This window comes from Montipora capricornis, chromosome 1 (assembly GCF_036669925.1).
Source record: "Montipora capricornis isolate CH-2021 chromosome 1, ASM3666992v2, whole genome shotgun sequence".
Lineage (NCBI taxonomy): Eukaryota > Metazoa > Cnidaria > Anthozoa > Scleractinia > Acroporidae > Montipora > Montipora capricornis.
The window spans coordinates 46,664,233-46,688,065 of NC_090883.1; the positions used below are offsets into that span (position 1 = coordinate 46,664,233).

At 41.4% G+C, this 23,833-nt stretch overlaps 2 protein-coding genes across 4 annotated transcripts in view; both read left to right on the plus strand.

The window, feature by feature from the left end:
• LOC138046398 (sterol regulatory element-binding protein cleavage-activating protein-like) overlaps positions 1-15,116 on the plus strand; it is a 39,482-nt gene extending 24,366 nt beyond the window's left edge. For 2 of the 3 annotated variants that reach the window (XM_068893040.1, XM_068893044.1), the window contains exons 14-25: positions 1-145; positions 1,657-1,973; positions 4,126-4,492; positions 6,218-6,333; positions 7,029-7,248; positions 7,354-7,659; positions 7,789-7,874; positions 8,294-8,624; positions 8,816-8,896; positions 9,459-9,671; positions 12,150-12,212; positions 13,931-15,116. The exon at positions 1-145 is cut by the window's left edge. In XM_068893040.1, coding sequence (XP_068749141.1) covers positions 1-145; positions 1,657-1,973; positions 4,126-4,492; positions 6,218-6,333; positions 7,029-7,248; positions 7,354-7,659; positions 7,789-7,874; positions 8,294-8,624; positions 8,816-8,896; positions 9,459-9,671; positions 12,150-12,212; positions 13,931-14,113 — 2,428 coding nt within the window. In that variant the 3' untranslated portion in view covers positions 14,114-15,116. The remainder of the gene's footprint in view (positions 146-1,656; positions 1,974-4,125; positions 4,493-6,217; positions 6,334-7,028; positions 7,249-7,353; positions 7,660-7,788; positions 7,875-8,293; positions 8,625-8,815; positions 8,897-9,458; positions 9,672-12,149; positions 12,213-13,930) is intronic. The other variant, XM_068893050.1, reaches the window with a different exon arrangement.
• Positions 15,117-21,501: 6,385 nt separating this feature from the next.
• Positions 21,502-23,833, plus strand: LOC138053751 (galanin receptor 2a-like). The gene has a single exon (XM_068900318.1). It carries the CDS (start codon positions 22,758-22,760, stop codon positions 23,817-23,819), a length of 1,062 nt encoding a protein of 353 aa, XP_068756419.1. The 5' UTR covers positions 21,502-22,757; the 3' UTR covers positions 23,820-23,833.

Consider the following 23,833-nt stretch of genomic DNA (forward strand, 5'->3'; position numbering starts at 1 on the left):
TCTGCTTCCTCCACTACCCCCATCGTCACTGACCACTCAGAGAACTCCTCCCAGGGAGTGCCCGGTGATGCCAACGAAGCTTCCCAGAAGGCTCAATGTTGCCTACTTTTGGGCAAGAAACAGGATTGTGCAAAAGGCTTGTATGGTAAGAGCATAACCTCAAAACATAAATAATTAGCCTTTTGGAAATGTATTTCCATATCCTGGGATAAGCAGTGATACGTTTGTGTAGGAGAATCTTTGTTTACATTTTTGGCACCATTAGCATAAAGGCCTGGCCAAACGCTCGCAACATTTCAACGCAACATCTTGCAACATTGTTGCATGAAGTTGCGACGTGTGTTGAATGGACTGGCCAAACGCACGCAACATATCGCAATAGGGTGGCCAAACGAACGCAACATGTTGTGCCCAACAATGTTGCATGATGTTGCGTTGAAATGTTGCGAGCGTTTGGCCCAGGCCTTCAGGCATATTGAAAGTGCATTACATAATGAGCTGAATAATTTAAAAGCGATATACTAGATAATGTCTGAGGAATATTGCTTTGAAAATTCGAAATTCTACATACATACATACTTAATTGACCGCTCCCCATAGGGGCTTTTCAGGGCCAATGAAACACAACGAAACGACGGAACAGAATAACAACAACAACAACAACTGTTAAGAATCCCAACTGGCCGGAGGCAAACCAGTTGGCTATTACAAGTGCAGGTGGGAAGTCAAACCAGGGACTACCAGGAACAAATTCAAAGAGTGGTCAGAGCGGGTCTTGAACCCGGGATCTCCGGATCTCAAGGCAAGCGCCCTAACCACTGGGCCACTCCTCCTCCAGCCTCCTGCCTCCTTTTACATAGAATGTAAGGCATTATTTAAAAAATGATCAGGTTCAGCTGATGGGTAATAACTGGCTCGATATCAAAGCCAAAGGCTTAAAATTGGAGTTTTAACTACTGTAAGTTTAACAATTTTTTTTTACCTTTTTAAGTCAATTTGTGAATAGTGAGCAAACTCGTATGTTAATGAACAAATTGTAAGCAATGACGTCAGCAAAGATTCCCTTATACAAATTCCGTTTAGAACCACACTCGTACGTTCAGTTTAGGCTCCATCTATACTGATGCATTTTCATATACAAAACCAGATACTTTGGAGCTTAATTTTAAGCAAGAATGACGACATGGGCTACGAGAACACCATCTTACATGCAGAAGCGCTCCGTTTTAAAACGGGCCTAAGACTGTAACTGTTAGCGTGTTAATCTTTATACGTCACCTTTTTCAAAAGTCTACGTTTTCACCTTTCCACACAGGCATCGACATTTTTGGGCGTTTAAGCTCCGGAGTTTGGTTAAACCTTCTTAAAAAAGAGTGCGCGTTATCATGCAAACGTGCACTTTTGTCACTTGGCGCCGATGCACTGACGCAAATTCTAAAGGTGAATGCACGCACTGCACGCTCCAAATGGAAAATTCCCTCGTGCCACTAAGAAATAATATGCTAATTTATTCTTTAAAAAACGTGGGGCGGACTTTTCGGGAAAGGCCTCACAGGCCCAGAAAATAGCGACCAAACTCAAATTTGTTATCTCGTATTGTTATGTCGTATTTTATGAGAAATTAATCATATTTACGCGGTTTTTCTCAATTTGCAGATCTGCTTTGTTCTCTATTTTGTGAGTATTCTTAGTCACCCCTTATCTGAACCTGTTGGCACTCAGGAACAACGAAATTTAACTGAAAAACTCTATGATAACAATTTCGGTCTCGATAATGAGGTTGACGAAACTCGAGCAACCGAGAAAGTGGAAAGAACCACGTTTTTGTCAGAGGAGGAAATGAACAAAGAGGAGTTACGGAAGAGAAGGCCCGAATTTTCCCCGAAAGCTCCTTCGGTTGAGATTTGGAAAGGTCTTTATCAACGACACTGGCCTGAACTTTTAAATTATTATAATATCAGCTTACTAGGGAGGTAAGTTTAGTTCTTTTTAAATTTTAAGCCGCGGTTTATTTTATTTTTTGCCCTAAAGACGTTGCCACACTTGGCAATTTCGCAACTGCAATTTTGTTGTGGTTTCACTGGTGTTTAACTTGGCAACGTGTCTTGCAATTTGTCTTGACGATCACTTGAGGTCACAGGAGCACTTTTATTGGCTGCTGACATGAACGTTGCGACACAAGTTACTTAGGACTTTAATTGGCTGAGAACGATACATTGGTGATATCACATGGCAGCACCGTCGAATTTTATCCTGGAATGCTGATAGTAACTCGTGAACGAGTCAGCGAGAAAAGATAAAATTCGTATCCCCAAGCGGCCATAAAATGTTCTGTTTATTATAGATACTGATGAAATGTTCAGATTAAAAACAACTTGTTTTATTCATTTTCGAAATGGGAGAAAAAAGGGTCACCAACCGTTAAAACACGCATGTTGTGTGATCTGAAGCAACATATGAAAGTTATGAAAAAAATCATGATAAAGTCAAATTGAGCCACAAAAATGTTAATTTAGATTACAGCACAAAAGTATCTTTCAGTGAAGGGGAAGCTCGCTTTTTATTGGCTAGTCGTGTTAGCTACCATGACAGTCCACCTACTATGAGAAAATAACTTGAGTAAAAAGGAAAATCCTAGTACTTCATCAGTATATATATAATAAATGAGATTTTATGTCTATAGCTCAAGTTCGATGTATTAAGCTTCAGTCCTAAACGAAAGGCACCATCTGGGAAATAAATTCCTACAAATCCTTATCTTTATGGTTATTGAATGGATACTCCAAAATTAGGTGAGACACTTCGTGACACAGGTTTAACATTTGGTGACGTTACGCGGCATTTCCTGACAACCTCAGTGTTAACCCTGTGTGGCAGATAAACAACACTGTTTAGACAGAGAATAACTGCTGGGTTTGACACTGATCTCTAGTGATTAGGGACGTCTGAGCGCTGCCTGGAAATGGTTAGCTTTCATAAATTGTTCTGGTGACACCATATTTAAACTTAGTAAAACTTTAGTAAGATCGTTTGGTACTTTATACACACAGTGTCCATTCTGGTCACAACCTTATATGTATTCCCCAGGGCCTCGAGATGATGCCTTTTGATTAGGACTGAATTTAAACATATCGAAAATGGTCTATTCTTGGTTTGCATCCACGTGATGAGACAGCCATGTTGGTGTACAAAACAACAGAAAATGGCCCCACAGGTTTTGCATAATAATCGAGTCAAATTCCCAAGAGACATTTTACTGCGTTGTTCTGTGAACCAACATGGCTGCCGTGACGTCAGATGAAAACCACCAATAGACCATTTTCGAAATATTCAGCGTGATAGTGAGGCAGCGAGGACAAAAACAATAGAAGCACGTTGGAATGTATGTGAAAAATATTTACATGTCATCCACTTTCCTTTGTCTTTGTCTTCTAAACCTCTCTTCTTTCAAGCTGAATTTTAATATATCGAAAGAGGCCTATTGTCAAGCTCCAAAGCTATTTCGAAATTATTTCCGATATCAAACTCGTCGATTATTGGATGATTAGAAAAACGACGACGGTTACGGCAACGGAAACACCACGAAACAGTAAGTTGTTGATGCGTAAGGACAACGGCAACTTCAACCAAAACGTCACTCAAGAATAAAACATAGTGCTATCGTAAGTATTTCACCTTGTTCACGAACTGTCATATAACTGGATTGGTACGAACTGTTCTAAAGTAAAGATAGAACATGAACGATTCGTTCGTATACTAATGTTGTCAAAATCAGAAATTTGGTCATTTCACGATGTTGTTTTGTGGAGTACGTCAAACAGATGCACTAAAATGCGTGCTGCATGTGCTGCACACATTTTAGAATATTTCTTCGCCGCACTCTGCAGAACAGCAACGAGAAGTAACCAAATTTTACATTTTGACGGCAAATTGATCATACAATGCGAGTCTTACGTAAAACTCTGTGCCAATCGAGTTATAGAAAACAACGCCTATTGTGTCAACGTAAACGAGATTGAACGTTTGGAAATTCTTATGAAAGCGCAAACTGAGTATTATTTTAAAGTGATGGTTCTTTTGCTATGGCCGTTGTATCTGCTTCAAGGCCCTATTATCTGTCTTCAGGTACGTGTCCGTTCTTCCACCGGTTCATCTTGGCATCAGTATTGATACAGACATCTTTGCCGTGGATTCCTCCCAAGACGTCGTCGCCTTCTCGTCTGCAAATGGCTCTATAAAACTCGAGCAGCCTTTGGGCAGCGAAGACGAGAGAGAGTCTACGGAGAACGATATACGGGATCCCAAGTATTTCCACAACGCCTTGACATGCGTCGTACTTGGTGTAGTCGTCATGATTATTCTCTTCTTTATCTGTAAATTTTTGAATGACCTTCAGATCAACCCCAGGTTAGGGCGCGGCCGGAAAGGAAGAAGCTGCGGTCACCATAGACTGGTGGAAAGCGTTCCTATCAGTCTCAAGGGACATTCGCAGGTTTGTTTGTCTGAAAAGGTTGGCACTGCCTTTCCATGGCGCAAATCAACATTTTCCTTCCACTTCAGCTTGTACATCGCATAACCTACTCCCCCAAACACTTCGTAACGTAGGTGAGAAGAGCTTATAAGAAAGTAGAACACGAATCGCTGGCCTCTTTCCAATACTAATATTCACTAGACTAATGAGACAAGCCGCTGGGAAGTACAGTATTTTTTAAGCATTCATAGAGGGGCACTCTTAACGAGAACTTTATACTATTTCTAGTAGAACTGGAGGTCTATTCTGTCAGTGTATGGAAATCTTGGTTCTACAGATGTTGGATGGTGTTGGCAGTTGTGTCCAAACGGACGCAAAAATTCCCAACAATTTGAGGACGTGCAATGTATTATGGGAAGGATACGATCCATAAGACCTTGTAAACTTGCAAAATTCGGCTGCCATCTTGTTTTCAAGATGTTAATGCGTTGCTGTCTCCCTGGGGACCATATTTAATGCGCGTGCGTGGCCCCAATAATGTTTGAAGGGCTGTGCAAAGGGATCCAACATTGTGGCGTTACGCTTTGGCGATCACAGAACAAAAGAAATGTTGGGAGTTGTTGGCTCAAAAGTTTGACCAGTTTCAAACTTCATGCAACAACACGCAACAACATACAGCAGGGTTTGCAAACGAACGCAACATGTAACATTTAACGGTGTTGGGAGTTGATGACTAACGGCTTTGCAACGCTGTGCTTAGAGCGGTTTTCAATTGAGTGTCGAAAGTAATTAGCGAATTGCTTTGGTTTTGCATTACTTCACGCAGTGATGATTGGTTCAAAGTTCTCGCGCCACTTTTTCAACCAATCAGAAGTGAAACCAAACCAATCGTGGCTCGCGCGTGCACATTTTCCCGCGCTTTGTGTTGGCTACGTGTAATTACTTCGAGTTTTGATTGGTTTATTGGATTGTCTCCGTCCTTTTTGATTGGCCAAAGTAATTACTTTGGTTTTGGTTTTACGACACTCGATTGAAACTCGCTTTATCCCACAACATGCCACAATTACCCTATATCATGTAATCTTCGGGAAATGTTCATAGTCATTTTTAGTATCGGAAATCGGTGCCAATCGACTGTTTTCTTACAGTACTGTTGTAGAAAGAATTGCCTTACAGTTGTTACACCCAACAGCGGTTGCTCTTACTTGTTTTGCCCAAGTAAAGAAGCAGTTTTATTGGCTAATGCTAGATGTAATGGAGTTGCAATCAACCTTTCATAACTTGGTTGCAGTGTTGCATGGAGCATTGCGTAAAGTAGATTTAACTTTCACATGCTGCAACGATTTTAGCAATAAGAACATTGCAAAATGTGTGTCGGGCCAATTCACAACTAGCCTAATGTAAGACCAGCTTTACTTCTTGCTCCTCCGTCCTTCCAGACTCTTTTTCGATTTTTTTTCACGGAGAAAAAGACACCTAAAATGCCCCTGGTAGGGTAGGCAGTGCTTCAGATCTACCAGCTTGACTGTGCTACAACTGAACTTGAAATCCTGCCGGGGATACAGTCCGTGTAAAGAGGCTCTTGCCCCTCTTCGACGGTTTTTCTCAAACCGATCCTGACGTGGGTGGCCACCTGTACAATCTCAACCAGCGTGACTAGAAAATAAACTAGAGACAGCCTGGGTTCGAAATTGATGACCCTTTTATTTGTTATGTCTTACAATTGGTGTCGCATATATTTTTCAGAATGTGGAGCATTTGAAATGCACGATGTCTTTAATAATCAGTGTCTGTCTGAGTGGACAGATTTTCTTCTGGGACATAGCTACCGGGCATCGCCTGAGAGTGATCAAAAGGGCGAGGTTTGTTTCAGTGATGAAATGTGATATCTTTATTACAGAGCTTAAAGCGTAACCTTCGTAAGTGAGTCTTTTTTGCTTTACTTATTTCCTCGTTTATTACGTCAAAACGAAGCTAATTATAGAGTAATAGACCACACCTTCCTTCGTCAATCAACGGTCCTGAGTTGTTGCCAAATTTGCAAAAGGACTTAAACAGAAGGATCAAAAACGGTTTAGCGTCTCTTCATCCTGTTGAAAAAAATTAAGCCTGGTCTTTTTCAGGTTTCTTTGCAAAGCTTAAGCTGCTCTCAGAACTGCGAACTGCAGTTCTTATACAAGACTTGACGTAGTCTCCATCAGACAAGCCTCTTCCGTTGAAAACGGTGCGCGGTCGAAATATAGGGGACTGATGGCTAGGCCCCAATATTTCGACCGCACGCCGTTTTCAACGAAGGGTACCATCATACACTCTCCTCGTACGGGGTTATTATGTCGAACTCGAAACTGACAGCTCCCAGAACGTTTGATAGCTCATTGTTTGAGCAATGTGCAGCACAATTACACCATTATGGGTTTTAGTACCGTTCAAGTCAAAACTGCGATGATCTCTCGCTAAGAAAACTCGTTTCAAACTCGCATTTCCTATGTACGACTACCACGTATTCTTCATCATAAAATAATAAGTGAAAGAAGTCTCTTTTTTCAACTTCTTTCAGTAGTGAGCAGTCGGAGGTTGCACTCAGAAGACAGAACTCTACAGTGAAGAAGCCAAAGCAAAGGACCTATAAAGAAACGGAAAGCGGTCAGACTGCACAGCGGTATACCGGAGGATTGTCCAGTCCCAGACCGATCTCGGATATGGAGCGGCCTCAGGTTTGCTTTGAAATTGAATCAGAAGCAGCCAATGGAGTGCAACCGTCTGAAGAAGACTACGAGGTATAATGAGAATGAGGGATGACGATGGTGATAAAAATGACGATGATTAGGCTGATGATGGCTGCCATAATATTAATATTTACCACCTGTGTTAATCTTTCGAAGGCGCTGAAGCATGAGAAAGAATCAAAGGGGAGTCCAAAGTCCTCTGGATACGACTTCAGTAAATATGCCAACGGTGCGGACATCCCCCCATGGTCTCCCACCTCCAGACGCTCCTTCACAAGTTCCTGGTCCAGTGCTGATGGAGACGATCCTGGGTTGTTATCCAGTTCAGAAGAGTCTGGTGATGAGCAGGCTTTTGTACAGACGAATAGTTTCCAAGACAACCTGCTAACGGGAGCCTCGGTTTGGTGTTTGGATTGTTGGGGGGATTTTCTCGTGGTTGGATGCAGCGACGGTACAATTGAGGTAGGGTAGAAAATGCTTTGATGGCCAGAGAAGAAATGATTTGTGAGTTATACAAGGGCAGAAAGCTCGTTACAGTTTTACGCAACCATCATCTTAAAAAGCATTGCCGTGGTCCTTTTTTTTTTTCAGATCTGGAGTGTGTTGTCTGGTGCGCAGTTATACGTGTCACGTGACAGTCCTATCGGTGTTAGTAAACTTTGCTGTTTGACACACAGGTAAAAGCTTAGGGAAGTGGGAAGTTTGGGTTTTCTGCCCATCGACTTTGCCCTCGTTTTCAAATCGAGACCAAACGTGAAATGTCTTTGGTGATGATGGTTTTCATTGTTATGCAAATTATAACAGGGCTGGCACAGCCTTGAAAAGTCTTGAGCTCCATTTATCCTTGAAAAATAAAAGTGCTTTGCTATATAAACGGAACTACTTACAGTCTCGAGCTTAATACGGAAACATTATTAATAACTTTTCCAACTATCTGTTCCTTTTAAATGTTTCTCTTCCTATATCATTAGCTTCTAGTTAGGAAGAATTGTGGAAATACTTGTCATTTTTCCTAGTGGATCCTGAAAGTAACCTGCTAAAAGTTTATTTATAGACTTTAAATAAAACTAATTTGGTATCCTTGGCTCGTTTTCAGCCCTCAAATTGTGGTGGCTCGTTTGGATGGCACACTGGAGTTCTTAACCCTTGGGGTGCCCACACGATGGGCCCTTCAAGAAAACTCCCCTATAAAGCGGTCCTCGCCTAGAGTTACGAGAAAATCTGAAGCACAAACATCTAGAATTTTCGATGCGTCCAACAGCGAAGCCTCTACAGCAGTCGGCGTCAAAGGGACCCGCGCGTGCACTTCAATAGATAGTCCGCAGTGTAGGGTGATTCACAAACTGCGGGCTCACCATCAACCCATAAGTGTGCTGGGTGTCATGGAAGGACGGGTCATCACTGGAAGTCACGACAGAACACTCAAGGTAAATGTCCCGTTTGCTGTGTCTGCAACTGAATTATCGAGTTTTGGTTATTTCTCAAGACACGGATTTGAGGTTCAAATTGTTTCAGCGTAAAACCATATGGAATTGTGAGTGCATTCCAGTGATAACTCCGTCTTTATTTTTAGAATTATTCTGATGCAACTCGGATTTTTTTGTTTCGTTCGTTATAGGTTTTTCGGACTGATGAATGCGTATGTGTTTACACATTACACGGACATGCGGACAGTATCACCGCCCTTACCATAGATATGGTAAAGATATGTTATTTATCGTCCTGGTCCCAGTTGTTCAAACGATGGATAGCGCTATCCGCCGGATAAATCACTATCCAGTGGATAAGTATAAATAGCGAAATCAATTGCGCTATCCATTGGATAGTGATTTATCCGGTGGATAGCGTTATCCACCTTTTGAACCACTGGCGCCTGAAGGTCAGTTTTGGGACAAGAACTGTGATCTCATTTATAAGTCAATGAGATACACAAAGCTAGACGTCTTATCAAAGATCAATTGAGACCATAGGTATAAAGTTCTTTTTGCACGCGGCGATAAACCTCGTGCAAGATAGTAAAATTCCGCCCTCTGCCATGGCCAGTTATAGCAGGATTTTTTTGAAATCCCCTCTCTTGCTCTCTGAGGAAAAAAAACAGATGTTATGGAGTGGGCGAACACTAAAACCTAATCTCTGAACCATCAATGGAATGTCCTACCCCGTTTTTTTTTCGGCACATACACGCACGCAATGTCAAAATTGTGTCTTCGCTATATGTTGGTAGAATATGTCACTTAAAAATAACCCTTCCTTCCATTTAGACAAATAACCGTCAAGTAGTCAGCGGCGCTGCTAATGGAGGCGTGCGCGTCTGGGATGTCATAAGTGGCGAATGTCTACAGCATCTTCGAGGTCACGTGAAATCCGTGACTGCTGTAACATGCACAGCGGAGCACTTGCTGAGCGTAAGTTTGGAAAGCGTGCTTTGCATTTGGGACAGGTCACGTGGCGAGTGTTTGCATCGTCTAAAACAGGTATGTTAAGGAAAAACAATCTTTTTATATCTCGAGTCCCAAGCTTATGAAGCCGATTGCATGGTCTCTACCAGTTGGGAAACATGAAAATCAAATTAACGAAGGTCATATCTTAGTCAAGTCTTGGTTCTTAATGAGCAGTGAATAGTGGAATACCTATAGCGAGAAACCTTTTGGTCAGAGTAGAGAACCAACAAAGTCAGCCCCCATAAGAACACCGAGTCCTGAAAACGAACTTGGGATACATCAGCTGTATGTGATATGCAATATGCACACGGTTGAAGGAAGTCAATTAATTCAGTGTTAAATAATAACCTCTTACTATCCGAGCTAGAGGGCCGTACTGGGGGTATATTGGCCCGAGGTCGTGGCAGCGCCAGGTCCGTACAAAACCAACCAAGGGCCAATATTCCCCAGTACGGTCCCGAGAAAGTGAGGCTATTAAGTTGTTTATTATATGGCATCGTTTCTATTTCTTTGGGCGGTCGGACACTTCTCCGCTTGGTGAGTGTTCGTAATCTTCGTCTTCCATCAGCAAACTTTGAACTGTAACCTTTTACATGTAAAACTAAATTCCGCTTCTTATAATTATTGTACTGTTGTGATGAGAAAATTAAATTCCGCTTTTCAAGAAATTTTTGTGTTTCGCTCAACTTGAATTTCCCGGGAGAGATTAAAAAGTACGGAAACGGACGGTTTTCATGGTAATGGTCCGTACGTAAAATCCGGGCCAACAACTAGCCGATCAGATTGCCCGATTTACCCTGAGAATTGCTTATCATGTAATAAAAAGAACCGATTTGTCTTAAAACCTCAACCATGCATTGCTCCGCTTTGTGATTTGCTGAGAAATTTCGCGCCATATTCTCTACCACTCATGGGCAAAGGGGTAACCAATGAGAGATATTTAGCATCGCTTTTACGGAAAACGGCTGGCTGAAATATACCGTGGCCCACAACTGTCACATCAAAAGAAAATACTCACAGCAATTTCAGATCACTCACAGGAAATCACTAAACACTCACTGCAAATTCAGGGCAGGGTCGTACCTCTTGTTGAACATTATATTTCATTGGCTGTATAGCGTCGTACTTCCTGTTGTTTTCTGTGCTAAATGGATTGTTATCTGTTATCTTTGTTCTTTCTTTTTGCCAATCCTGAAGCCCGTTCAATGAGGTCAGTACGACACGACCCCAAATTCAAGCGAGTGATTTGAATTTTCTGTGACCATTTTGTTTCAATGAGATAGTTGTGGGCCACCAGAGAAGTATGGAATACAATACAATACATACTTAATTGACGACTTCCCATAGGGGCTTTTTTGGGCCAATGAAACAAAAATTAACGAAATGACACAACACAACAACAACAACAACAACTGTTAAGAATCCCAACTGGCCGGAGGCAAACCAGTTGACTATTTACAAGTACGTCCGAGAAGTTGAACCAGGGACTACCAGGAACAAATTCAACGAGTGGTCAGAACGAGTCTTGAACCCGGGATCTCCGGGTCTTAAGGCAAGCGTCCTCCTAACCACTGGGCCGCACTACTCCAGTACGTCTTTCCCAAAAAAAAAAATAGTTTGCTTTTGGCTCATTTTCGGCCTGTTAACTAAAGATGTCGAGCGACGCCCTTAAAGAGAGAGACAAGTCATGCTTAAGCTTAGTTCCCACTGGCGATATAAGGATCAAAAGCATAATCATAAACATAAACATAAGCTTCTTATGTTCTAGTGGGGACTGCCGCTCTAAAAACGTAAAGCTTTTCCTCGAAGCTGGCCGCCATCTTGAAAATGAACCGACCCGAAAGTACTGGTCCTAGATTTTAATTGGCCAAAACACAATGACCCCGTTGCGTCATTATGTTTCTCATTATGACGTTATGATTTTCGCGTTCCCACTGCAAAGAAAAGCGACATAGTCATAGTCAAAGCCATAATCATAATCATAAGAAAATGGTCGATCGTTTTCTTATGATTATGATTATGTTGATCATAAGGGCGCCTATGATTATGTTTCTGGACGTTCCCACTAAGACATAAGCGACATAACAGCGTTATGTTCGTGCTTATGAGTATGATTATGATCGTTATGTCGCTAGTGGGAACTAGCCTTAAGAAAATTTTCGCGCTTTTTTGACAAGCAGTAGAGCGAGTTTCAATTGAGTGTCGTAAAACCAAAACCAAAGTAATTCCTTTAGCTAATCAAAAATTACACGTGGCCGACACAAAGCGCGGGAAAATGTGCACGCGTGAGCCACGATTGGTTTTGGTTTCACTTCTGATTGGATGAAAAAATGGCGCGAGAACTTTGAACCAATCACTGAGTGAAGTAATCATAAACCAAAGTAATAAAATTACTTTCGACGCTCAATTGAAAACCGCTCTAATCTGCCGTTTTACGTACACGCGACGCTGATTCTCCGTATTGTCTGATATCCGGAAAAAAGTGATGAAGAAGAGAATATGTGTTCTTAGTTCCCAGATCTGTGCTCCAACGTCGCCATGCTGTCGAAGTCTCTGTTTATTACAGGAGGACAGGTGGGCATGCCAACATTTCCGTTTCAACTGTATGTTACAATGTTGTGTTTGTTTGGATGATAGTTGATTATAGCAACTCGGAATGGACTATGTTAATCTCGAGTATTTAATTAAGGACAACCAGGTGATCTGGTGACTTAATTTGGAGGACTGGGAAGAAAAATTTTAACGCCGTATCCCACAACCGCGCGCGGCCTTAGGTGTTGTTTCCAAACTCCCTGCAGTATTTCCATCGCCAAAACTCAACAGATCATTCCGTGTCTACCACATTTCCTGTTACTGAATGAACATTCAAGTAGACCCGACGACGAGCTCTAACCTCGCGTCTAACAAGTTGAATTAGAAAATAAGGCCGCGCACGGTTGTAGGATATGGCGTCAAAATTTTTCTCCCCAGTCCTCCGAATTACGTCACCAGATCACCTGGAAGACGTTATACACCTTATCCCAAAATGGCCGCCATTTAGATATTCTTTTGTTTTTATTGAAATTAAACCTTGATGCCTCGTTCAAGGCAAAATATTCTTTTGAATTTGTGGCTCAAGAACGAGGCATCAAGGGCTAATTTGAATAAAAACAAAAGAATATTTAAATGACGGCCATTTTGTAATAAGTTCTATATAGAGTGAAAATCCTTACCCGTCAAATTTTGCGAGTTTCGGTGAAGCTATTTTGGGAGTCAACATGAGTTCATGAAGAAACCTGCGGTAAAGAGTCAGTTATTGACGATCTACTGTAACCATGATACCTAATTCTTAGTTGTTTGACTTACCGGAAAATTGGTTTGGGGTTCTCTTTTTTTTTCCACAAACAATTTATTTAAATTGGAAGAAAAACAAAAAGAAAATTCCACTTTCACGTGGAAGCGGCAAACGGCCACCGTGACCGGAAAACGCGACACTGAAATGTTAAATCAACCAAGATAATAAAGATTTGTCATCTGACGTTTCGAGCGTTAGCCCATCCTCGAACGAATTCGCTGTGACGAAGTGCTCACGCTCGAAACGTTTGAGTTGGTTTATCAACTCGTTTGACAAAGCCAAAAGTTTCGTGTTTCCTGACTCCCCTCCCACGCAGCAATAACGTTTCTTAAGGAACTAATCCATCTTTCGTTTGGTGATTGGTGTGTCAAAAAATGTAAGTTCTGATAATCCTTATTAGCATAAAGTGCTATTTTGCCGGCACGTAGCAGAGGCCTGGTTGGGAGTGGCAAGCGCTTGGGGTGCCATGTGATCGCCGTTTGCATTTTGCGACCGTTTAGCGCGTGAGGCATTCTACGGTCAGCCTTGGCCGCGTGCACCAGTCCAGTTTTGTTGATTGATATATCGCGCGCTGAAATTTTTTTCTTATGCCTTCGTTAAGCTGTATATGATAGCGTTCAATTACATTGTAAATAGGGTTTTTCAGTAAGGATACCCTAGAATCCCAAGGGTGGAACCACTGCCTTGGTCGAAGGTGCAAGTTTCATGGTTTTTTTTCACCTGGTGGTTTTAAAGGGTTTTCGTGTCCGGCTCTGGTGCATTGCTCTTTTCGTCATAACAGAGTTGATGTATAAATGTTTTTGTACCTATCTATTCCAATGCTGACTAAATGGCACGGTGACTTGGCTGGCCAAACGCGCCCATACATATCATCTAGTTCGAGTGCCCAGTTGAACAGTGGAGGCAAAATAAGAACTTTTTGTGTTTGCTAACTCCTAGCTTTCTTCTCATTTTCCAGGGACACATTTCTGTGTGGGATGTCCGCACTGGAAGACGCGTGAAAACTGTGTTGCTTGGTGATGATGACACGACAGTTTTTGTGCGTTACGTGAACGTGTGTGACAATAAAACGGTCGTGTGTGATTTTGGAAAGGAAGTCAAAATTGTGACTTTTCCTGCCGTCATGGACAAGGCAGAATGAGTGTCATCGTAGTCTATTGATAGCACTTTAATTAAGTTTAATTAAGATTTTACATCCATCGTTCACTGCAAAAACGTTAAAGATAGTTCATGAATTTTTTCCCAATAGACAGGAAGGTGTTTTCGGCAACAACTTATAAAAACGATCGTCCGAGTAAGTGTAGTTCTGAGAAGGACTGTTTCGGATGACATTGTCAATGACTGACATTTCGACAACCTGAGCGGAAGTCATGTTCAGAGTTAATTTGTGTAATGAACACTCTGTGGTATGAACAGTGGTTTGAAAACTCTGGGGTCGGTTGCTCGAAGCGTGGTTAGCGCTGGCCATGGTATTTAACGCTGGTTAGCGTTAGAGCCTGGGGCTCGTTTCTCGAAAGTCCCGAAAATTTACGGGCCATTTTCGGGTGTCACAATTCCCTCTGTATCTCAAGGACGGAGGGGAATTAAGTCGTCAAACTTCACAGTCAGTTTGCTTTTTGTTACCTTGAAAACATGTTAAAAGATAGGCGTTCATTTACAAGCGGTTGGCAAGTTTACAAATGACTTTTCGGGCCCGAAATGTTTTCGGGACTTTCGAGAAACGGGCCCCTTGTGTCTGTTTCGCGAAAGTCCCGAGAACTTTTCGGGCCCGAGAAGCCAGTTTTCAAACTGCAATCTGCTTATTTTGAAAAGCTGTTCCTTTAACATGTTTTTAATGTAAGAAAAACTGAGAGGATTGCGAAGTTTGGTGGCTTAGAACCTCGGCGTTGCGAAGATATAAAGGGAATTGTGGCAGCCGAAATAGGCCCGAAACGTATCGGGACTTTTGAGAAACAGTCCACAGGTCGTTTATGTGGTTGGTCAACTAAGTCGTGATGTTATTGATCGACTGTAGTGTTTGTCTGTTGTTGATGTCGGCCATGCAAATTTCCCTTTCGTAAATGGTCGTTGCCATTTGAAACGGTCGATGCCATTTATAACGGTCGACTACACACTTCACTTCAAAGAAAATGAAAAGAAACAAACTAAGAAAAAATATTAACAAAGACAAAAAAGGAAAATAAAAAACATTTATAAAAGAAAAACTGGAGGAAAAAAAGAGTCCGAAAATTTCAAGACTCGAACTCGGGTTCCTAGCCCTCACCCTTACCCGAACCCTAACTCATATGACCAGCGAGACGCAACTTCCAGTAACCGCAACCTTTTGATCTTAGACCTAGTAAGTGTAATTCAGAGCTAAAAAATGGCAACGACCGTTTCAAATGGCAACGACCGTTTACGAAAGGGAAGTAAGCGTCGGCGATTATGATAAGGCGTTTGTAGGGTGCGGAAAGTTGTAGGCCACCGGTCATGCGGTATGTAATCCGGCCTAAACAGTCCTCCTTTAATAGGACTACACTCACCCGAACGATCGTACTTCACTTAATTACGTCATGATTCCTGGGTTCAAACCATTTACAAGTAATATATAAAGTCCCAATTTTTATAATTTTTACATCCACATTATCTTAATTTAACGGCAGAATAAAATAGGTTGTAACTAATTTTGATATCGACAAAAGGTTTTACCTCAAGACTCTGTTGTAAGACTTGGAGAAAGTCTCATTTAATTGCTTGGAGGCACGATTTTACGTTCAATTTTAATGCTTCCAATTTGTCTATTGCTTTTTGGGTACATGAAAACACATTTACTAAACGCTGTAATGGCGAGAATTGTATCGGTATTTTCAATGACAAGTGGTTCGTCTGACTTTTTGAAGTGAATGTATGGTATAGAAGGCGAAGAAGAGACTGTATATGGTAGACATATTTGAGCATGTGGAGAAAATATGGCAAAAAAAAAAACATTTTCAGAAAATGAACGATTTATTGCGTAATGCTCATAATCTCTATTTGAGTTCTATTTAGTAATTGTTACAGTTGAAACTAGAGATATTTTCAGCCCGCATATGGCAAACCGAATCAAGCCTTGATACTCAATGCAACTTGGATTAAGAAGATTGTTTTCCAGAAACGACTTACGAGCGGTCCGTGGCTTGTGTTTACAGGAAACCACCCTTTCTGAAAAAGTGCCTTTTTGTACTTTTTAGTTCGAGTATTCATAGCCACTAACCACGTCAGAGAGAAATTTCTAAAATGGGCTGTTTGCTTCCTTCCCGAAAATATCAGAAAGCTCATTCAAGGGGTTTAGTTTTGCGATAAGTCATATTTCATCTGGTAGAAACAAATTCATTTTTGATCTGAAACGTGCAGTCCTTGCGTCAGCATTCTATTCTTGATTTCCTATCGCTTGTTTCTAAAAATGAGTGGTTTGTCGTATCGGTTAAAGATTTATAATTTCGCTTTTGCCAACTTGAAGACAGAAAGTGACGAACGCGTTACTAGAATGCTGATTTCTAATATATTTTAATTCTGATTTCTTAAATTAATAGGGAGAAGTGTAATAAATGTGTGGTAAACACCTTTGTCACAAACGTGATAAGTTTGTACAAGGCTAAGTTCATTGCGAGTAATACTCGAGTTGAAGCTTGGCCTACGCGACAAAAAAAGCATCAACAGAGCAGGTCATGCGCTAGTGGGAGGTGCGGTGGCTTTATGGTTAGTGTGCTCGACTTCGGAGCGAATGGTCCGGGTTCGGGTCCTGGCCGGGAACATTGTGTTGTGTTCTTTGGCAAGACTCTTTACTCCCACGGTGCCTCTCTCCACCCAGGTGTATAAATGGGTACCGGCGAAATGCTGGGGGTAACCCTGCGATGGACCTCCATCCAATCCATGGAGGAGAAGAAATACTCCTAGTCGCTTCATGCCATGGAAACCGGGATAAGCTCCGGCCTGATGGGCCATTTGGCTCGTATGCAGACTTTATACCTACCCAGTGCAGGTCATAAGTTCATGGTACACTTAGGGCGCTTTCCTTTTGTCAGAAATGGCCGGCCAGACCCATCGGTTTGCAACGAAAATGCAACAATTTGAAGGAACACTTGCATGATAATCCCTTGCATTCTTCCGGAGGATTGTATATCATCCTCGAAGAGTGTTAATTTGAAGGCGGTGTAAAGTTAGTCCTTCCAAATGCCTGGTGTGGCCGGTCAGTTCTGTCAAATGAAAAGCGCCTTTAGTTTTTTTGTCAAAGAACTACACTAACTGATTAAATCCTTATTTAATATCCCTATCCCTTGTAACTGAATCTGTTATACTGGCTCTCAGTGATGACTTTATCCACGTACCCCTACTCCCCCCCCCCCCCCCCCAAACAATAGGGATGTGAGCAACGACAGCGGTGATGGTAATGAGAACGTCACAAATTTTCATATGTAGTGGACAAAAACATTAGCTTTGCACGCTCTGCGCGTGCGTTTTTCACTTTTGTTTATTTCTTTGCTGTCGTCTGCAAAACAACAACGTGAAATAGCCAAATCTGAGGTTTGTTATGAAGAACGTCAGCACTTGAGGATAAATTTTCACTTTTCCCCTAAATTAAACGCCGTAACGACCAGTTTCATTTTTGAGGAACTACCACACCCTTGTCGTGTTAAAAAAGTTGAAATAGTCACAAAGTGATTCCAATAACGCGAATAGTCCTTATTGGAGTTGAGCCTGCAGGCAAATTTTCTTTTGTTTAAAACTACATGCAAACGAGGCTTAAGGGTCAATTCAATACAAAATGACCCCTTAGCCCTCCCCTTAGTCTCGTTCATGTGGCAAAAACCGCTGATAACTCCGATAAGGGCTATTGACATTGTGAGATGACGTTCTCATTGCCGTTGTCGTTGCTTAAGCTTTAAGATCTACGACGGCGACGTTGACGAAAACGTCAACTTAAAAAACAAACATTGAACTAAGTTTCTCCCGGTTAAGCCATCTCGTTCGCGTCGTACAATGTGGGCGAAGTATTCTAAAAAATAAATTGGTACGAGCGGCTTAGAGTAAAAATAGAGAATGAAAGATTCACATTTAGACGCTCGCGTTGTAGTCAAAACCTCAAATTTGGTAATTTCACGTCGTTGTTGTGAAGAATACAGCAAAAATATGTGCTAAAATTCGTGCCGCACGTGCAGCACGATTATTTTTCCTCTTTTAACCAATGTTATTGTTGTTTCGTGACGTTTTCGTTGACGACCGCGTCGTAGATCTTGAGGCAGGGGCACACTAGGCGACAAGTCGCAGCGACAGGTCTCTGCGAGAAGTTGCTCCGTGTGTACTTTTTGCAAAACAAGTCGCTGCGACACGAAGCCTGTTCGGTGCAAACGCAGTGATCTTGTATGAAGGGGAATGTGAACTAGTGTTCTAATTCAATATGGCTAACCATATTACGCTCTATCATTGGTTCATTTATACATTGGCACAGCGACTTGTTGCCGGAAGTGTACACACGGTGCGACATCACTGCTTTCGCTAATTTCGTCGCTGCAACTAGTCGCTCGAATTCAAACTGGTTTGAATTCGTGCGACAGATCGCGGCGACAAAATTCTGCCGCAGCGACAATGATTTTCATAAAAAGTAACCGTGTCAAACAAGGCGAATTGTTGCGGCGACATGTCCCCGCGACTTGTCGCAGCGACTTATCGCCTCGTGTGTCCCGGCCTTTAAGGTCCATAGAAAGTTGAAGCTGTTTGCCCGCTTTTTTTAAACATTAATTTGGTTTATCAACGAGTTGCAAATATAAATTGGCCACAGTACAGAGATTCTAAAAGCTGACGTTTCAAGCGTTAGCCCTACGTCAGAGCGAATCGAGGAATTGTGGGTTACGTGTAGTTTTTTTTATAGTAGAGTAGGAGCGACGCTATTGGTGGTAACATGGCAACGTGAAAAATAGAAATACATTTGTTGAATGAAAAGCGTTCGTTAATACCGTGAGTATTCAAACGTAGCTTTATCCCATCTATGCTTTTTAGCCAATAAATAGTGTACATTACTTGGATTTTAATTTATTAGGATACCTTTGTTTGTAAATATTTATTTTCAACCTTGCTTGTAAGTCAGTTGGTTTTCAATACTTGTATTGCTAGAACTGATAATATTGAATAAACCGATTATTATTAAGGGTGCCGATTTGGAAGATGAATTTTTGTTCCAGATTCTTGCGGCTTTCCGTCGTACCTAGATGTAGAGAAAGGCCGCAGATAGCCATGCGTTTTTTGAAGTGGTTAGAGAGATTAAAATGACGAGCGACTGGCTTAGATGCATCCTCGTCATTCTTCTCAACATCGCGAAGATATTCGCGGAATAGGTCGCCTAGTCGTCCCGATATCTTGCTAGTGTTAAGAATGAAAAGACAAGTTTTGCATCGTGAGCGCGCACATTTGAAAGTGCCGGGTTGCTCGTTAGTTTTGAGCGACAAAAACGTAGACAACTTTTTAGTTAGAAGCGCCCTCAAAACTAACGAGCAACCCAGCACCACAGTTTCTTTAGAAACTGCCTTCTTCATTTATTTTTTATACATTGTCGGGTATGCGCCTGCGGAATAATCGGTCTCTCAATGACGTATCGTGTTCGTATCCATAGTAACAACCGCAGCTGCAGCCTGGAACTGAATACCAGTCCTCTTTTGAAGCCTTGTTGAATCAAATGTTGATGATGTGTTGAAACCGTTTTACCATCCCAGCTGTCAACATCGTTCAACATCGTTCACCAAAATCAGATGGAGGTTGAAGCAAATGTTGACCGAGTTTGCCCGGGCCTTAACGGTTAAGTTTTTAGTGTAACAATCAGGAGCAACGGTCACCCGGCAACAGATCAGTCAAACTAATGGCGAGCCTCAGAATCTCAGAAGAAAGATCCCGCGAAAAATGAGTTCGAATCGAAAAATGGCATTTTAGTCTTGTTCCAGCCTCAAGCCAACAACCTTCGTGGCCTACAGAGTTGTTGCATTTAAGTGGACCTTTAATAAGTTTTGGATAAATTTTGGTGAGATTTAGCCCCAAGTGTTTCCCAAAAGTTGCGTAAGGTCCAGAATTAAAATGAATGAATGAATGAAGCTTTATTTAATCTCGGAATTGATGAGGTTGATTAGACCTCTAGCCAAAAAAAATGCTAATCAGCCGAGAGAAATAAATAGGATATTCATTATTGTAAAGGCTTGTAATCGTTTAATTTTACATTGCAGTTGCGCCAAGCGCAGACGCCTTCCCGGATGGTCATTGTTACATCGCAATAAAAATTTCTTTGAGACAAGCACTAATATACTGTTTGATTTCCACTTAAAAACTCTATTGTTTAAAACAAGACATCCACAGAAAAACCCTAAGAACCTACAGGAAGACAACCAGCCAATGAAATTTAGTTGCACCTCTTCATACGTAATTATTACTTTCCGTTTTATTGAACCTTTTTTTTTTCCAAAGAAAATCACCTGCGGAATTTGATCAATAAAGTTCAATCGAGCTCAAATCCGGATGGTCATTTTGCCTTCGAAGGTTCATTTAGGAGGTTTCATAACTGAGGTAAGCGATGTAGAATTCGAAAGTTAACGCTCTCAGTAAGAGTAGAAAGCAAAGGGAAAATCAAGGCTTTAAAAACAAACTGTTTTCTTCTTCCTTGCTCCTTTGTACCATAAGACCTTTTTAGCCTCTCTGCTATAAAGGTAAGTAATTCTGTATACATAGTACCAAAGTAATTGTTACTGGTTATTTTCGCACCGATGTGAAAAGTAAGCGTAAGGCTTCTCAATTATCACAAAAGAAACAACTTTATTTTTTCCGTTTTAACTTCTTTCTTTCCGTACGATTGCTCGTTAATTAAAGGAACCAACGACAAATTTTTAAGAAAAAAGACCTAATGGCGTGTTAACCGCTGTCCGAAGGCAAGGCCAAGATGAAAAGGTCACTTCAAAAAGCGAACAGCTGTCTGTGAACCTCAACTCTTCAACCATGGCTTTCAAACTGTTTGTTTAAGAAATAACGACGGCTACGACTACGACAACGCCACAAAACAATATCATCTATGGTTAAAAGACCATAAATAATCGTGCTGCACATGCAGCACGGATTTTAGCAAGTATATGTTTGCGGTCCTCAGTCATCCCCCCTCCTCCCCCCCCCCGGGAAACCCCCGGGCATTTGACTATCTTCTGTGCCCGGGGAGTGGGGAATTTGACCTTTGCCTGCGTGGGGTGGGCAAAATTCAACCGGAAGAGTCAGGCTTCAAATGAGTTTTTTTTTTTTTCGTGTTTGAACGAGATGCAAGAGTTTAAAGGAAGAGATATAGCATTTGTGAGTGATTGGCTTACAAAAAAGGTCTTCAAAAGTCGGGGGCAAACAGACAAATCCGACAACAGGGTAGGGCATTTGAACACTATTTTGGCCCCAGGGGATGGGAATTTGAGCGATTCAATCTTCAAAGTTCAAATGCCTGTAGTTTGCCCCGGATTTGGGCAACCCTACAAACAGCACAATATGCTCAGGACGATTTCGTAGAATAAATAAAGTGGAAAAGTTTGTTTTAGTGATAAATTGAACATGCACTTTAATAAAAAAAAATTAAGAGACTTAGACAACTATAACTTAGTAGTTGACTGTCCTTAGAAAGCTGTTTGTTACTTTTTCTGTCAAGAAATATTTTCATTTTTATTTTCTCTGGAATAATATGATTTTCTGGGAAACGTGACTATCAAATGCTCGAAAAGTGCTTTAATGCTTTTGCCTCAATAAAATGGTCGCAAAATGCTAGCATAATGTTCTGAATTTAAGTAAGAAACCCCATACAAACTCTGGGCATGGCTTATCGTTGTTTTCGAGAACGGAAAAATACCCAAAAATTCTTTCAGCCAAAACTTACACCATCGTAGACATCGCCAATAAAAAAGATTTGTTCCCTTGCGAAAAAAGGTATTTTCCGTTCAGAAGTAAAAGGATGAAATTACAAACGAAACGTTAGCATTTCGATTACATTGCTCTCTAAAAACACATACGTAACGTCCAAATTTCGTGCCACGTAATAGCATCGTTACGTAATTACATTAACTATCAGCTTCAGAGCGAAATAAAAAGAATGCAGTCTGCGAAAAGAGAATTTGAAGTACACAAACATTAGCCAATTCTTAATTTCTGAGGTTAATTCAACGAGCGAGAAACCACAGACCTTTAATTTGCTATGGATTCGGCGGCCCGTTGATCGAAAGTCCCACCAGAAAAGTAATTTTTAATACTACCATGCCTGTAACCTGATAATCTGGTCCGATTTAAATTGCCATTATTCCAAAAGAAACAACCGCATTTAACGCCTGGATACTGGATTACTATTACAAACAAGGCTTAAATTGAATTTAACGATGGTGACTTGAGCATACCCGGAATAGGTGGTTTTCAATTTACGTCATCGTCATCGAAAACAAAAGATCTCTCATTATTGCTCCTTTTCTTCGTCCACCAGCAATTGCACATTGGAGTATTGTTATCTGTGTCTCTAGAGATTGGTTGCTCACCACCTATAATTCCATCATTTATTTACTGCGTTCGAGAGTGCGTTCGAATAACAAATTGCGAGGGCTGAAATCGAGGCACCAGCAAATCCTCGTGCTTTGGACGAATGCACGCCAAAATTTTTTCCCTTTTCACGCCATCTATTTGTAAAGGGTTACACCACTTGAGAAAGTTTGAACGTTGAAGAAGCAAACCACAGATTTTTTTTTATCTCTTTAGGAGGTGTCGCTGAAATTTGGGGAAAAATGACAGTTAACCAATCGTGGCCAATTTCTCTGAACAACAGCTTTGTAAACCACACGGGGGAAAATCCATCAGCAGTTTACATTTTTACCCCGGCGGGATTCAGGGCGAAGCTTGTCCTATGCTTTATGTTCACTTCCATGACAGTGACAGGAATTTTGGGCAACTTGCTTCTTCTCCTTTACCTGCGAAATGACAATCTGAAGAAACGTGAGAATTTAAGAGGCCGAATGTATTCAAGCTGCTTTATGAAGAACTTACATTTATCCCTGAGGAACTTAGCTCTGTCCGACTTATTCACGAGTATATTTCTTCCTTTTACGTGCATTCAAGTATCATTCGATGTCTTCCAAAGTGGTTGGACTTGCAAGATGGTGCGATACTCTGCCATAGTTTTCGTATTCACCACCATTAACATTATGGTCGTGATCAGCTTAGAAAAGTACTTGTCCACAAGAAAAACACCAAGAACTTCCAGCGTCTCTTCAGTGACTAAAATGATGAAGGTTGCTTGGATCTTGGGAATCATATGGGCAGGTCTTTCTTCCGTGACTTTCGAGGGGCAAAGAAAGGATATCAACGCCACTCATTTCACTATCATCTGCATGTATCGGAAACACTTTTATCCCTTTCCAATGATGTTCATTATCATCTCCGTGCAATTCGTTGCACCATACCTATTCATAACGTTCGCCAACGTTTCCTTGGTCACGGCAATGTGGAGAAGAAGTCACAGAACGCTTGCCTGCAATTCGGTTAATGATGCACTGAAGGCCAAGTTAATAGCCCTTAGAATCCGAGGAATCACCCTTGTTGTTACCATCGCGATCACAAATTTGATTATTAACTTTTTCTATATCTCATTCCTGGTTTATAACCAGATCTCCCAGTCATCTCTGGATTTTCAGACAGACTATACTTTGCGATACGCAAGCGCGGCCATTGGCCAGTTGAATAGCTCGACGAATGTCGTAATTTACTTCGTTCAGATGAAAGATTTTCGTAAATTCTTGAAAAAGCTCTTTTGCCCAAGGGATAACAACATACAGAATAGAGAGTTTTAGCAACGACGACAGCT